Source organism: Nelumbo nucifera, chromosome 1, assembly GCF_055504915.1.
Source record: "Nelumbo nucifera cultivar China Antique chromosome 1, China Antique-T2T, whole genome shotgun sequence".
Lineage (NCBI taxonomy): Eukaryota > Viridiplantae > Streptophyta > Magnoliopsida > Proteales > Nelumbonaceae > Nelumbo > Nelumbo nucifera.
This window is the reverse complement of record NC_142649.1, coordinates 210,974,026-210,989,244: the sequence shown is the minus strand read 5'-3', so window position 1 is coordinate 210,989,244 and position 15,219 is coordinate 210,974,026. Positions and strand designations below refer to the sequence as shown.

General features: G+C 38.1%; 1 protein-coding gene and 1 non-coding gene across 3 annotated transcripts; both read left to right on the top strand.

Moving 5' to 3' along the window:
- Window positions 1–3,215: 3,215 nt before the first annotated feature.
- On the top strand, window positions 3,216–5,974 carry LOC104588810 (putative FBD-associated F-box protein At5g56440). 2 transcript variants are annotated; one of them, XR_002022209.2, is made up of 3 exons: window positions 3,216–3,663; window positions 3,921–5,184; window positions 5,275–5,974. XR_002022209.2 is itself a non-coding variant. In XM_088896072.1 (2 exons), exon 2 carries the CDS (start codon window positions 3,980–3,982, stop codon window positions 4,991–4,993), a length of 1,014 nt encoding a protein of 337 aa, XP_088752198.1. In that variant the 5' UTR covers window positions 3,216–3,663; window positions 3,927–3,979; the 3' UTR covers window positions 4,994–5,974. The 2 variants fall into 2 exon arrangements, 1 of the variants encoding a protein (XP_088752198.1); XM_088896072.1 differs by having other exon boundaries at window positions 3,927–5,974.
- An 8,200-nt stretch (window positions 5,975–14,174) lies between these two features.
- LOC148804467 (small nucleolar RNA R71) lies at window positions 14,175–14,281 on the top strand. The gene has a single exon (XR_016081728.1). It is a non-coding gene; the product is annotated as a small nucleolar RNA R71 (small nucleolar RNA).
- The last annotated feature ends 938 nt before the right edge of the window (window positions 14,282–15,219 follow it).

The following is a 15,219-nucleotide window of genomic DNA, read 5'->3' as shown; positions in this document are numbered from 1 at the left end:
ATTTTGATGTATATATAATGTAAATAATATTGAATATATAATCATGGTAGGGACAGGGCAGGGACTTCACTCTCCATCACCATCCCCATCTCCAATTAGGGACCCCTATTAATCTCCATTAGGTGGGGGAGGTTGAGTAATTGGTGAGGATGGAGAAAATTATCATCCCTAAGTAATCTTGTTAATTAAACAATCTAACTAAGTTTTATTAAGCAACCTAATAAATTAAAAGTGTAAAGTGATTTTAGTGCAACTCATATTCTATATGTTAGGTTCTGTTTACGTTTATTGAGTATATTGAAGTTTGCAAAAGCAAATTTCAGTTTTTGTCACCCGTGGTGTTTATTAGCATTTTGCTGATGTGGTGCCTGATGGCGCCTATGTGTCATAAACACCTTCATTAATTGTTTTTTTTTTTATTTTGCAGTCACACAAGTACAAAAACGTAAACAGAACCAAACACCCCGATTATTATTGGTAACGGAAGAAGAATGTGGAAATCAAAGATTATTCAAAATCTTTTCAAAATACTTTATCCAATTTTGTAAGGAATCGTAAATGGTTTTATTCTATGGGATGTATATCTAGTGTAGGCCTGTAAACGGATTGAATTCGAATCGAATCAGGCTAAATTCGAATTCAAAACCGATTATGAACACTAATATTTGAATTCGATTCGATATCCGACAGATATCAAATCTTTGAGTTCAAATTCGATTTTGATTATCAAATCGAATATCCGATTCGATTCGAATTCGGCCGATTGACTTTTCGAATCATCCGATTCGATTCAAATAAACATTGTATTCATTTTGCAAAGAAAATGTGAAGAATTGGTATCTACTGTAACATGACATTCTATCATAATTTCAATCATTGTGAGGGTACTCATAACATTCTATTATAATTTCAATCATTGTGAGGGTATTCATATTCTGAAATGTAAAATCCCATTAAAATTTAAAGCCAATATGTACTGTGTGCTTTCATTGTGAGGATATCCATGATGAGAATATACACAGAACAGTGCAAAACAAAAAATTCAACCAATTCACCAACGGTCAGAAGGCTGATATTAGAAAAATCAGTTGTAGAACCTTTAATTTCCGTTAGTTGAATGTCTAGTTGATTCTTTGGACAAAAGAAACCAGAACCCACTAGAAGAAATACTTTCAACAGTTATCTGACTTGACTTGGAAGCCCTACACACTGCAAACGGGCGACTTAATGTAAGATCACGTTCTTTTTGGCAGAAAAGTTAGATCACTATACTCTTGAAAATTTTATTATTTAATTATTCTATCAACTGAAAGACAAAAAATTAAGTCTTACTTCAGCAATTACTGCTGTTTATATACTAGAAATATAGTTTTTCCAATGTTACATTGAAAGCATAGATTTCTAAACCATCTGACTAAAGAAACATGTGTACTTGCAGTATGTTTAGTGGCTTGCAATCTCTGCAATATCTGGCAAGGTTCCCCACCAAGTCCAGCAAAAAAATATTTTGTTCAGCTCATTTTTTGAATAGAAGAAAGCTCTTGCAGGCTATCTATGTAGCTATAATATGCACACCCTTAAGTGAAGATGTTGGCCAACCTAGAGATTATTTCATGTATATCGTTTTGTACAACTAAAACGGTTTTAGGTCAAGCATCTCCATGTTAATAGAAGCATGGAAGCCTGTTATTAAGAGCAATTTGCTTCTATATTTTTGAGTAAAAAATTACAAAAGAAAATTTAAAACTCAAAGCATGAGAGCTTACCCATGTGAATAAAATAAAATGATTGAAGCAAGTATTCAAATGAACTTCTTCCTTCAAACTGAGAATCTTCTGAAAATGTGAGTGATAGATGTGAGCATATACCCGAAATAGTCTTTTGAAGATTGTCTTAACAACATCTCGGAAATTTGAAGGAAATGGTGCCCCTGTGGGGGGAAATAGATCAGCATAAAATATTTCCATGAAAAAATGTTCTAGTATTATTAACACCATGGAACTTCACATACCCAATTTTTGAGGAAATATTGATTCATCATCGAGCTGAGATTCAACCCAGTCCATCAAATATTCAACATATTTTGGTGTAGATACCTCAATGGGTTTCTTTATTTGAACTCCATCAGACCATCTGTATTCATACCTGTGGAACATCTGGTTCCTTGGAGAACTTTCTTGGCAAATGCATAATAAGCTGAGACCTATTACATATGAGAAAAATTAAAAAGAACTTCCGGAGGCTTGATTCAGCTAATACTGTAATACTGTAATCATTCTCTAATATTGAAAAATCTGAAATTTTTAGTAAAATTAAAAAGAACTTTCAGAGGCTTGATTCATTATCTCATTAGAAAAAGAACTGAAAAATCTGAAATTTTTAGCATAGGAATCATTCTTTAATACTGTAATCAAATTACCTTGGGAAAAGAGGTAGGGGCGGTGGCAGGCGTGGGTTCCCGGCGGTAATTGTGGATTGCAGCACAAGAAGGTGATGCTGGCGATTCACACTGAGACTGAGAAAAGAAGATGCTGGGTTCCTGATGGCAATCGTGGGTTGCAGGGCGATGACTGAGAAAAGAAGATGATGATTCACTGTCTCACTGAGAAGGTGAATAGTGATGGGTTCCCAGTGGCGATTCACAGTCTCATTATCATTAAGAAGACAAAGACTGAGAAAAGAGAGATAGAGGTGATGAGATGAGCGACGACGGCGATGAAGGGCGATGACCGATGATGGACCGACGGTGGTTGCTTGGGTGACATCTGACGACGGCAAAGAGAGTAACGGAGGTCGGAGGGTTAGGGTTTTACACTTTTAGGGTTTTGAGAAGATGAGAGAGAGGTGGTAAGATGATTCAGGTTCGATGAGAGTTTTGAATTCATTATTTATTTTTTATTTTTTTTAATTTTTATATTATATAATAGATTAATATATATATATATATAGAGACATATAAACGGTATTCGAAAATCCGATTTTAAATCCAAATTTGAATCAAATTCGGATAATTCAAATCGGATATTCGGTTGAATTCGAATACCATTTTTTACCGATTAAATTATCGGATCCAAATTTTCTAGTGAACGTTTATGTAGTGACATGGCATTATGAGAGATAGAATTGAGCTAAGTAAGAAGAAAGTATGTGATGGTGACAAGGAATCGTAACTGGTTTTGACTCAAAAGGATTGTCATTCAGAAGTTCGGCTTTAGTCAGCTGTTTGAACGGGGAGATATTTCCAATGCAAGATTAGAAGAGGTTGTTCAAACTTCAAACCGTGTGAGCATAGACTTGCACCGACTGAAGTCGGTTTCTGTCATTCAACCGCTTGCAAGTTTATAGTAATCTTAATCTACTTTACTAACGTGTTCGAATGTAACAGAACTCGAAGTCCGAACGCACTGGATCCGGAGTGGTATCCAAACCGCCCACGCTTACGCTTTTCCTTATTTTTCCGGCTTCTTCGGCCTCCTTCCTTCCTCTCCTCATATTTCCAATGCAAGGCTATAAAGGGTGTCCGAACGGGACCTTTTGTTTTCCGTCTATTATTCTCCTTTGTCAATGTGAAATTTTGAATTGAAGCATTTGCCTGCACTTGATTGATAATTCGTCTCTGGTTCTTCATCGCATCTTCAGTTCAGTTATACCGAGGATCGCCAGGTCTCTCTCTCTCTCTCTCTTTCTCTCTCTCTCTAGAACGAACCATCATTGAGATTCTTCTTATATTTACCAAAATAAATAGATTTTTTTTCATGGGGTTTTAATTACATGGTTGGGCTCGGCATACCGTCTGACATGCGGTTATTCTATTCTTATTCATGGTTTAAGCTATGTATTGTGGTTCTTGAGGCATTATAACTGTTTTAAGAAATGACTGAGAAAGTCGATTAATCCTTTCCCTTCCTTTTCTTGTTTAGTTGCAGTCAGTAGTCCTTCAGAATCAAATCTGCGACCACGGAAGGAAAAATTTGTTGCAATGCCAACTTCTAGAACTAATGCGAAGAAGTGCTTGTACCAAGGGGAAGCTAGGCTAAGCAGTTTACCCGATCACATTCTTCATCGCATTCTCTCTTTTCTCCCCATAAAAGATGCTGTACGGACCAGTATATTATCAACAAGATGGAAGTACCTGTGGACCTTCATCACCCATCTTTACCTAGATGATGGGCTCTTGTTCTGTGACAAAAATGTCAAGGAAAAGTCACGAAGGTTTGTGTATTTCGTAGACAGAGCGCTAATGCTCCGCACTGTGTCAAATTTAGACACATTTAGTCTCCGCTGTCATTATTGCATTGATCCTTGTCGTTTTAATGCTTGGATAAATGCTGCGATACAGCACCAAGTTCAAAATCTCTCCCTCAGCATTCCTGTGAAACAGCCTATTAATCTGCCTCGGTGCCTCTTCACCTGCCGGTCTTTAATTTCACTGAGGCTGGAAGTGAATTATCAACTTAAACCTTCTCTTCGCTTTTGTTTTCCATCCCTCAAGAAGCTTCACCTGAGTTTCATTACATTTTCTAATGATTACTCGACCAAACAACTATTTTCTAGCTGTCCAATTCTTGAAGAATTACAAATAATAGGATGCAATTGGAAAAAGCTTAAGGTTTTCAACATTTCTGCTCCTGCATTGAAGACCTTAAGCATAAGTGATTTTCATTATAATTGTAATCGCGGTAATCCTGGTGAAAATGTGGTGTTCAAGTTATATGCCCCAAGGGTTGTGACACTGGACATATATTTTTGGGCAAGAGTCTATTCTCTAGGGGACCTACCTTCATTAGCTGCTTTTTCAATTCATAGTGATAGATACTCTGAAGTGAGCAATAGAAAATTTGGCCTCGTATTGCTTGATCTTCTTAATGTGGTCTCTAAAACTAAAGCCAAGCGTTTAAAAATATCAGGCTCTGTCATAGAGGTAAGATTGCTTCTTTCAACCATCTCCTTCTATTGTCTTCTATCTTTTGTTTTCGTACTGCAATCCATTTAATCCTCTATATAACGGGCATTTATCACCATTTCTCCTAGCATCTGATCTATGGAGATTGTAGTTCCCTCCTGCCTACATTTGGTAATGTGAACTATTTGGAGGTGTTTCCAAGCTTCTGTGAATCTGATTTGCATCTGTTGGCAAAATTACTTGATCGTGTACCTAATCTACAAACTCTTGTGTTTAAAACGGTAGTTCTCTATGCTCTGGTCTTTATTTACTATAGTATCGACCTATACAATTTTTTCTTCTCAACTTCTGAATTCTTTTTATCTGTCCAGAATGTTTTCAGTGAAGAAAACATCATGGAAACATTGAAAGCAGTTGGTAAAAGAATTGAAGAATCTGTGAGTTTGTTGCAATGCCTGAAGAGAATTGAATTCCGAGGATTCAATGGTTGTGAAAGTCATTTAGCACTAGTGGAACTATATCTAAAAAATTCAAAAGTATTGGTTGAGATGGATATCCTCCCTTCTGTGGAATTAGTGGTAGATGGAGAACGGAGAGCAGAAGCTTCCTCTAAGTTATTGATGATACCTAGAGGCTCACCACACTGTGTAATAAAGTTTAGTTCGGACTGGAGGCAGACTGTTTTTTAACCAGGCCTAATATACTTGAAACCAGAGTTCATGGGCAAACTAGGAGGGCATGCAATTAGTTCTTATCTGACTCATTTGTGGCAGCTCAAATGGTTTATTTTGTGGTTAAAAAGATCATCCTAGCTAGCTTGTTTATGTTTATGTAGATCTTTTTTTTCCTTCTGTTGAAGACTTGAATATTGAATCTACACTGATAAATACAAGAATGTCAAGCGCCATTCTTTTTTAACGTAGGCAAACGGGTTCGTGAGTTTTGTTTAGTGGGTTAAGATGGATCAAGACTTCTGTGTGAAGCTAGCTGTCATTGAATCTTTCATCACCTTTTGCAATGCAAGCTGGTCGGTTAATGCAGGAATTTTACATGTGGAAGCTGTAATTGCAGCTCCTCAAAAGAAGAGTTCAATGGTTTTCTTTTGCTTACCATAAGCTCCAACATCATATTTGCCACGTGGCAAAAGTATCCATTTTTCCAGCCTCATGGTTTGGGGTTTGGGTTTGACCTATACTGAGTGAGACCACTGTTGAGATGATTGAAAAAATTTCTGATTAGTACCCTGTGCTTTGGGCTTAATACCACTTTGATCCTCAAACTTTAAAATGTGGCAAGTCAGTACTTTAACTTTTAAAACAAGACAATCCAGCTGTTAACTAGCTGTTAACTATTCATTAAATGACATTTGAAAAAGACACAAGTGCACTTCAAGTATCATCTAATTTCTTTATCAACCATCCAAATATTGACAAAAAATTAACAGCCTCAAATCTTTGTCTCATCTATTTAAAGAAAGTTGGGGTCACTAGAATGCTACTCAAACGCGTCAACTTTCTTGAATGGAAAAGGTAAGGATTTGGAACTGTGAATTTTTTGTTAACGTTTAGATGGTTGATAAAGAAAGTTAAATAACATTTGAAGGGCATTTTTGTCTTTTTCAAATGTCACTTAACGACTGTTAACAGCTAGTTAATGTTACGTATTGGATTATCACGTTTTGAAAATTTGGGTACTAAATTGTTGCATTCTAAAATTTGGGGATCAAAGTGACACTAAGCCCAAAGTACATGGTACTAATCGGGAATTTTCCCGAGATGATTCATCGTTAAGCACTCCATTTTTATACGTCTACAAAAATAAATAAAACCATCAAATGGATGATCTGTCCAGGGCTTTTGTTATTTTGTATTTATTTATTTTCTGACAAATGAACGGGCTTTTGTTTAGGTGCTGGATATAGGGTATTTGAAACCTACTTCCAATGAAGCAGGTCTTAGAGTTTGATTTAAGACAAAGGAATGGCTTCATATGTGAAGTTTTGTGCCTGAACTCAGAAGTCTCTCCCTCCACTCTCCAGATTAAAGTGGATCATGTCGGGTCGGCATGGCATGCCCTGTGGGCGGCCCGCGCAAAGTGCAGGCCGTGCCATGCTGGCCCGTGGGTCATTATGGGCCGTGCCGCCCTCTCTGTTGAAAATTTTGGGGATTGGCCCGATATGGCCCACAGCCCAGGCCCATGCAGGCCCGTGCCATGTCGTGCCACAAGGCGGGCTGGCCGTGGATTGAGCCTTGGGCCAAGTCGGACCGTGCATCTGGCCAAAGCTATTTATTTAAAAATTTGACAAAAACATAAAATTTTAATTTTATATGAATTTTGTGTATACAATTGCTTATATATTTATTTTATTAATATATAAAATTAAAAAATAAATTAGTATAATAAAATTAAAAAATATATTTATTTTATTAATATATTATATACTATATATTATTATATAATTATAATTTCATTAATATTATATAATTGTATATAATATATATAAATAATATATATGAGCCGTGCCGCGAGCTGGACTGCAAGTTGAGCCATGCCATGTCGTCCCATGGACCTAAAACCCCTGGCCCAGCATGGCCCACATAATCGTGCTAGGCCTGACATGACCTACAGACCATTGTCTTGGACTGTGCCGGGCCGGACTAAGTTCATGCCAAACCGTATCGGGCCGCACAGCTCTAGGTAAAGGATTTGGGGGTGGGCAGAGTAAGATACACGTGAGGCTTACCGTTACTAACCATACTATGTACTATGGAGAGCCAACAATTCTTCCTCAATGGAGCGGGCAGTGAGCCAACCAATTCGACTAGTATAAGTCATAAGCACATACCATCGATTCTAGATCCACAATATTACAACTTATTTACTTATATCTACATAAAATTATTGCCCAAAAAAATCTATGGTGATTGGGTTCGGTCTCATCTTATTATCAGCGTTCAGATTCGGAGCTACTTGGCCTGCTATCCTTATGTCTGATGAAGATATCCCCTTATTGTTCGGTGTATGAATTTGAGATTGGATCAATCAAGTTGGAAGTTTAGTGATTTTTGGACTGATGAAGCATGATTTAGCCAGATCAAGTTGGAAGTTTCCATGGGGACCATTCTAGGTCTAGATCCGCTTCTGCCTGTCGACTAGGCAGGCCGCAGGCAGTCAAGATTGAACTGGGATGTCGAGGCCCATGTCCCTCAATGGCTCAGGCTGGCTCCACTGCTACCAACTACTGTGGCCTGTGGCTAGTATTCTGCTCACCTATTGTTGTGTTATTTTGTGATCTAAAAAGCTCCCAACCTTCAACAGTTTCAAATCTGACCTGTTTGCCCGAACTTGAATTCCAAGTGATCTGAAATTCTGATTTCGATTAGTTTATAATTGGACTAAATCTAAACCCATGCACCCTAATCTGACCTGACATGATTGGGTTCAATATAACTCAGACTATGATGTCAACAAGGAATTATAATTTATACCTAAAAACTGACCACCAATCAACTGGTATCAAAGTTATTTTTCATTTGTTTGATGATAAATTATATTGTGATGATTTTGAGTTTAATTTTTTAATGCTCTTCAATACCCTAGTTAGATATACACATAGTAATAATTACATACACAGATGAATGTCAATATAATATTTATATGGGTAAAATATAAAAACTTCCCCTGAAATTTTTGACAATCATAAGAACCATCCTTATAGTTTTACTTTAACAAAAACCTCCCTTGAACTTTTAAAGAATTTGACAAACACCTCCCTTTTGTCATTGACCCAGACGAAAAACGTTAGGTCGATGCATCAATTTCTTTTCAATACCCATTTTACCCTTTTGTAAATTAATGTACATATATTTTTATTTAAATACCCCTATAAGAAAATCGACAAAAAATCTCCCTATAAACGGCTCAATCCTGCCACATGTGACCAAAATGGTTGCTACCTGGTGTGTTTGGAAGCGTGTCGTTTATCACTTCAGAACACCAGTTTCAATATTTATAATTTTTTTTATTCTCAAAATAACTGTAAAACGCAGTTAGTGGTGAGAAAGGGGTCGTATCCACAGGGAAGCGAGGGAAAATTGTTATGTACTTCAATACGGACAAAATAACAAGATTTGAGATTGCAGAAACACAAACTTTAAAATAAAAAAAACTAAATAAAAAAATCTACAACTCGATCAGAGATAGCAGTCTCCAGATCTATCTTTTAACCCTCGAACTCCTAGAGCTGGGCCTTCTGTCTTACCTGGCCAAATTTCAGATCTGCAGAAAGGAAGACAAAAATTAAATTTGATAAAAATAAATTGCATAAATAAAATAAAATCAGAAATTAAAGAATGGAAAATAAAAATACGCATAAAAGGTAAATCTAAAACTATGGGAAATTGGTTGGGATGCGAATCCAGAGGTGGCAGTAGTGGCTAGGCGAACTGCAAACAGAAACCCATTCTCTTGCCTGGGCGTTCTCCTCTTCCTCTACCCTTGAACTTCTCAAGAATAGCCTTCCATCTTACCTGGGGGCAAAATCCAACCCCTTCTCAGGACCCCTTGGGTCCTTTTTATAGAGAAGGAAGATAGGTTTGTGATTAGAGAGAAAGAGAGGGGCAGCAGTTGGGTTTTTGTAGAAATATGGGCCCCCTAGGGTTGAGAATGGAGGATTATGATTGTTCTATGGTGATCCTAAGGCTGAGAAGAGAAGGAGAGGGCACCCAATATTATGTAGGGCTGAGATTTGGGCGCCCAGAATGGAGGGAGCAGATTTGGGCGCCTAGAACTGGAGAAATGTGATTGGTTGGTGTGATGTGGCGCCCTAAGGTGATTGGTTGAGGTTTAAGGAGTGAGGTGTAAGGCTAGGATGCTGTCTAGGGAGAGATCTAAGGGTATGAGGGGCTGCTAAGGCTTGGATGGTTGAGATTAGAGAGAGGTTGTAGTGAAAGTTGGGGATTTGCAGAGCTGCGGGCGACTAGCAGATAAAGAGATGAGGGGGAGGCGTCTAGGGCTTCAAAGAGAGAGTTATTTCACAAGAAAGGCACCTATCTGGGTTTAGCAGATAGGAGACACCCTCCTGTGCTCAGTTTTTCACAAAAACACTCTCTCTCTCAACTGGAATTCGCACCAACTTCCCAAAATCTATAGGAAACTCTGTAATTTTCCCTGTTTTTACCTAGAATTTGCACAGGGACCCTCAGAGGTCACAATATTGAATTTAACTAGAAAAATGGTACAAATTAACTAGTCTATGGTCTAAAATACCCCTGAAATGATGCCCTTAAGGCATCAAAATACAGAGTTATCACACTTTCAACTTGATCATTGCTAGTCCCTTAGCAATGTAGCCTTAAAATTACACTAAGTAAAGAGATCATTCCCATTGCAAGATCATCCCTGACAAAATTAGCCAAGTATCCTGATTCTAGAATTCTCAAACTTTGTATAGATCAGTATTGGGTTTAAGGGGTAAAACCATCATACTTTGAACATTACAGAAACTTGGATTAAAAATCTTATATACCCTTCCATTTGCAGACTGTCTCGATAAGCTGAGATTGATTTTTAAAATCAAGCGGGTATTCTTCTTATCATTTCTGATAGTGGATTTCTACCCCTAAACTTAATATGCACACACTTTTATTGCTACCTTCCACCGTTTAACGCGAATCTCGACACATGACTTAGGTGAAGAGACCCGATTACTAAGTCTAGGGTGTCTATTGACCTTTTATTCTCTCTCTCTCTCTCTCTCTTTTTTTTGCTGTGCATAAAATTCAGCACTGTTCGAGCTAGTCCACTATCTCTATTAATTTGAAGAATTTTTCGTCTGATTTCTCAATCTTTTTCTTTATCTTCACAGGGGAAAACTTGAGAGTATTTTCAATTTCTAAACGGTTTCGACAACATTCAAACAAGACCAATTTAACTTCTGTCACTTGCTACCAATCTCTACAAAATTCAATATTCTTCTATCAGTTTCCTCAACTTTTTCTATTTGGGAATATCTTTTAATGGAAAAACTTAAAAATTTCTTAGTAAAATGTTTAGTTCTGCATTTCTAAAGTCTTAGCTCTTATTATTTTTTTTTTCAATTTTTCTCTCTTTTTCCTCACTTCCCAACTTAAGTGCCATTGTCCCCAATGGCATGACTAGAATGTTACAAAGGGACTTGGGCCAAAGGAAACAATCAAGAGGGTTTTTCCCAAGGGGTTCAAGATCTGCCAACTGGTCTCGAATCAAGAAAACAAAATCTCTAATCCTAAAAGCAAAAGCAATTGGAAACTACATTGGGTTACCTCCCAACCAGCACTAAGTTTAATGTCTTCAGCCAGACGCATTCACTCACTTCTCACATCTACACTTCTAGACTCGCTTTCTTCTTTACACAGACATGGCTCAGATTGGGCTAACCAAAGGGTAAGTAGGGCATCCACAAGGTCATCCACTACATCTACCTTGAACTCATCTTCCCCTATGCTTGGGTACTTAGTGGCACAAAATACATTTAATCGGACTTTCTTCTCCCCAAATGAAATGTCCATTTTTCCCGAATTACAGTTGATGTTTGCATTAGCAGTTGCTAGAAACGAATGTCCTAAGATTATCGGGTTATGGTTCAATTCCTCGGTTGGGGTCATGTCTAGGATGATAAAATCCACTGGGAAGTAACAATCCTATACTCTGACAATGGCGTCCTCAATAACACCTCGAGGAGTGTTGATTGACCGATCAACGAGTTGCAGAATTACTGGGATAGGTTTTAACTCGTCGATCCTGAACCTTTCATAAATAATAGAGGGGAGCAGATTTACAATGGCCCCAAGATCCAATATGGCCCGATCGAAAGTGATTCCAGAGATGATACAAATTATTAAAAGTGTGATGTGTGTGCATGCTACACATCATTTTTATTGCTATATACATGGTTTTAATGATGTTTTGCAATGGTTTTTACCCTAATTGAGCAAAATTCCAGGAAACTAAGAGTTTGGGACAATCTAGGGTGAAGAGAGCATACGTCGGCCCATCAAGAAGAAAAGCCCAGCTGAAATCCCATGGGAAGCACTGAAGCCACCAAGGAGAGAGGCCCAACTGCAGCCCAACCAAAACCTTATGGGAGAACAGCAGTTCGGCCCATCAAGGAGAACAGCCTAATAGCAGTTCGGCCTACTAAGAACAGCAGCCCAACCACAGCCCTAAGGGAGGCTCCAAAAAGGCGGTTGGCTTTAGAGAATGAAAAAAAAGAGGCTGAAAGGAAGAGTATAAAAGAAAAAGAAAAGAGGGAGTTAGGGTTCGGACCCCTAAAGACAAAACCAAAGAAGAAGAAGAAGAAGAAGTGCTAGAGAAGGGAGAAGGTTGTTGAATGCGAATTGAAGAGGAGATCGAAGATTGATGCAGAAATCTTAGGTTGTTTTCTTCTTTGATTCTGCAATTTCGGTTACCTAGATTTGATTAGGGTTTCATGATCTTTCTTTATTGAATCTTTCTTCCCTTCTTTCTATTATGCGAACCATGATGGATTTTAATTCTGATATGTAATTAATATCTTAAGCAGATCCGATTGATTGTGAATTATTCTTGGGATTTCTTGATTAGGGGTTTCGATTAATAGAATAATCTTGGCCGAATTATTCTTGTTTCTTGGATTGCTTGAATTGCTTGAGAAAGAGTTTAGCAGATCAAGTAATCAAGAAAACGGATTGAATGCATCTTAGAAATAATTTGCATGATTCGTTTGGCATTCTTTCAACTAGAATAAATTTCTATTGACTCCTTGTTCTTAATGTGTCTATGGCGATTAAATTTCTGATAGAGATATAGGAATTATTGCTGTGGGCTGTGCTCGAGAGAGGCTGCTCCTACAATTAGGGTTTCGCCAACCCAAGACTGAATTCACTTCGGTTGGGCTGCGTAAAAATTTAATTGCTAAACCGGTTCTGCTAGTTCTTACATGCAGTAATTCTTCTTATCATTAAAGGTGGTCTGATCCAAAACTGCTTAGGGTAGTTTGCTAATTAGGAATTAGGGTTTTTCTTTGTTTAATATTTCGGTTTATCAGATAACAAAAGGCTGATTCAATACTAGTAGTTAACTCCTTGATCTCCTTATTGCGAGTCGCTTTCGTCTTTCACAACGGCCTAACTGTGAGTGCGGTTGGAAAGGGAACTACAGGTCGGTTCACTATAGGTTCTTTTTCTAAATTTTCCTTTCCTTTTTCTTCCCCCCCCCCCCCCCCCCCAACTTATGGTCTTCTTGCTCCTTTTCTTCTTCACTGATGTTTTCAAATTTATTTTCCTCATACGGGTCCTCTAAAGTCCTCCCACTCCTTAAGGTCATAATAGCCTTGGCATTTTCAAACTGAGGGTTCTTAAGAGGTGGTTGAATCTACTATGAAGGAAAACCCGGTGGCTGATTTCTAGGATTCGCAACCGGTTGACTTGGTTGTTGTCCTACTTCTCTCCTCGCATTGGCTTCGACTAACTGTCCTATTTGGCTCCCTAATCTAGTAATGGACTGCTGCTGAGTTAGAATCAGTTGCTGAAGTTGCATCAATTTGTCATCAACTGTATTGGTCTGAGGAGGTTGGGGGTAAATCTGATAAGGTTGGACCGACTGGTTCCTAGGGTAAGTTTGTTGGAATTGGCTCTGTACTTGCGGCCTCTGAAATTGTTGGGCCATGGAGTTAGATGGATGGTTCTACTGGGACTGTGTGTTAGGTTGATGTGTCCTCCAAGAAAAGTTAGGGTGATTTCTCCACCCAGGGTTGTAAGTATTTGAAAATGGGTCATTATTAGGCCTCGAGAAACTCTGGGCTGCCTAAACCTATTCTTGGATAAACGACGGAAACTGGGCTGCCGTTGGACAATCATCAACTTGGTGGACTGGGCTGGCACAAATGGAACAAACTTCAGGATAAGGTGTAGATGGGCCCGGTTGCTGATTATAGGTGAAGAATTGATTAAGCTTTTGGGCTAGAAGATCTACCTTGTCCAATTTTCTAGATATTGCATTCAGATCCATTCTTGCCTCGGGCTCTATACTGTTCCTAACTTTGTAAAGCCCTACCCTCTTTGAGGGTCCTACTGACCTCTCATAGGAATATAATGATGCATTGTTGATAGAATTTTCACTCAATGTTTTGAAAAGAGCATACACTTCATCCTCACTTTTACTCATAAATGCCCCCCCACAGGATGCATCTACCATTTGTCTGTATTGATTAGTCAAACCTTCATAGAAGGCTTGGTCAATTTGCCACTTGGACAGGCCATGGTGTGGGCACTTTCTCAACAACTCTTTCATTCTCTCCCAAGACTCGTGAATTTGTTCACCCGATGTTTGGGTGAATCCAGTGATGGCTCTTCTCATGGTGTTGGTTCATCCTATAGGGTAGAATAATTCTTGCTACATTTCTGCCCAAGTTCTAATAGGTCTCCCTATAGTTCTCAACCAGTGCTTGGCCTTGTCTTTCAAGGAGAAGGGGAAAAGAGTTAATCTAAGGGCATCGTCATTAAAGTTTTGGATCCTTACAGTGGAACAAATTTCTAGAAACTCATTTATGTGTTTGTATGGGTCCTCACTCGGGTTCTCATAGAAAGAGGGGAGCATCTGGATTGTGCTTGATTTAATCCCATACTACAAGGCTTGGGTATCCGACAACTGTATGCAGGATGAAGGGTTATACTGGGTCGGAGTGAAATACTCCTTCAGCTTTCTAGGCTGTTTCATCATCAATCCTGACCATTTGGTTGCGTTGTTGGTGATGGAGGTATCTCTCTATCTCAAGTATGGGTTCTACTATTTCTCTCCTTAGAGATCTCCTTCCCAACATACAACTCAAAAGTCCCTTTTTCTTCTTTTTTTGAAATTTGAAATTTTAATTTTGAATTTTAATTTCAAATTTAGATTTTGAAATTTAAACTCAAATTTGAACTTTTAAATTTTTTATTTTCTCTTTTTTATTTGAAATTTAAATTCAAATTTAGATTTTGAAATTTAAATTCCTGAAATTTAAATTCAAATTTGAAATTTTAAAATTTTAAAAAATGCAAGCATTTCACACACGGCCTAGGGGTTGACCTAAGGTTTCCTAAACTAGTGGTTCAACCAATGTGAATCCTCTTAGATTCACTTGGAACTACACCACTTCCTTTGGTTAGCCAAGTAAGAGGTGGGGATGTGAGAGGCTCCCCTTGCTCTCGCAAGGACCTAATTAAGTAACCACAAAACCCGCTTAGGCTAAGCTGGTTAACCTCTTTCCTTAGACACCAACCGCTGGTTATGGAAAATAATTACAAGCTTCCCTAAAA

Bases quoted from the DNA above. Each gene is read 5' to 3' on its own strand.
- LOC104588810 (XM_088896072.1), top strand. From the start codon at position 3,980: ATGCCAACTTCTAGAACTAATGCGAAGAAGTGCTTGTACCAAGGGGAA.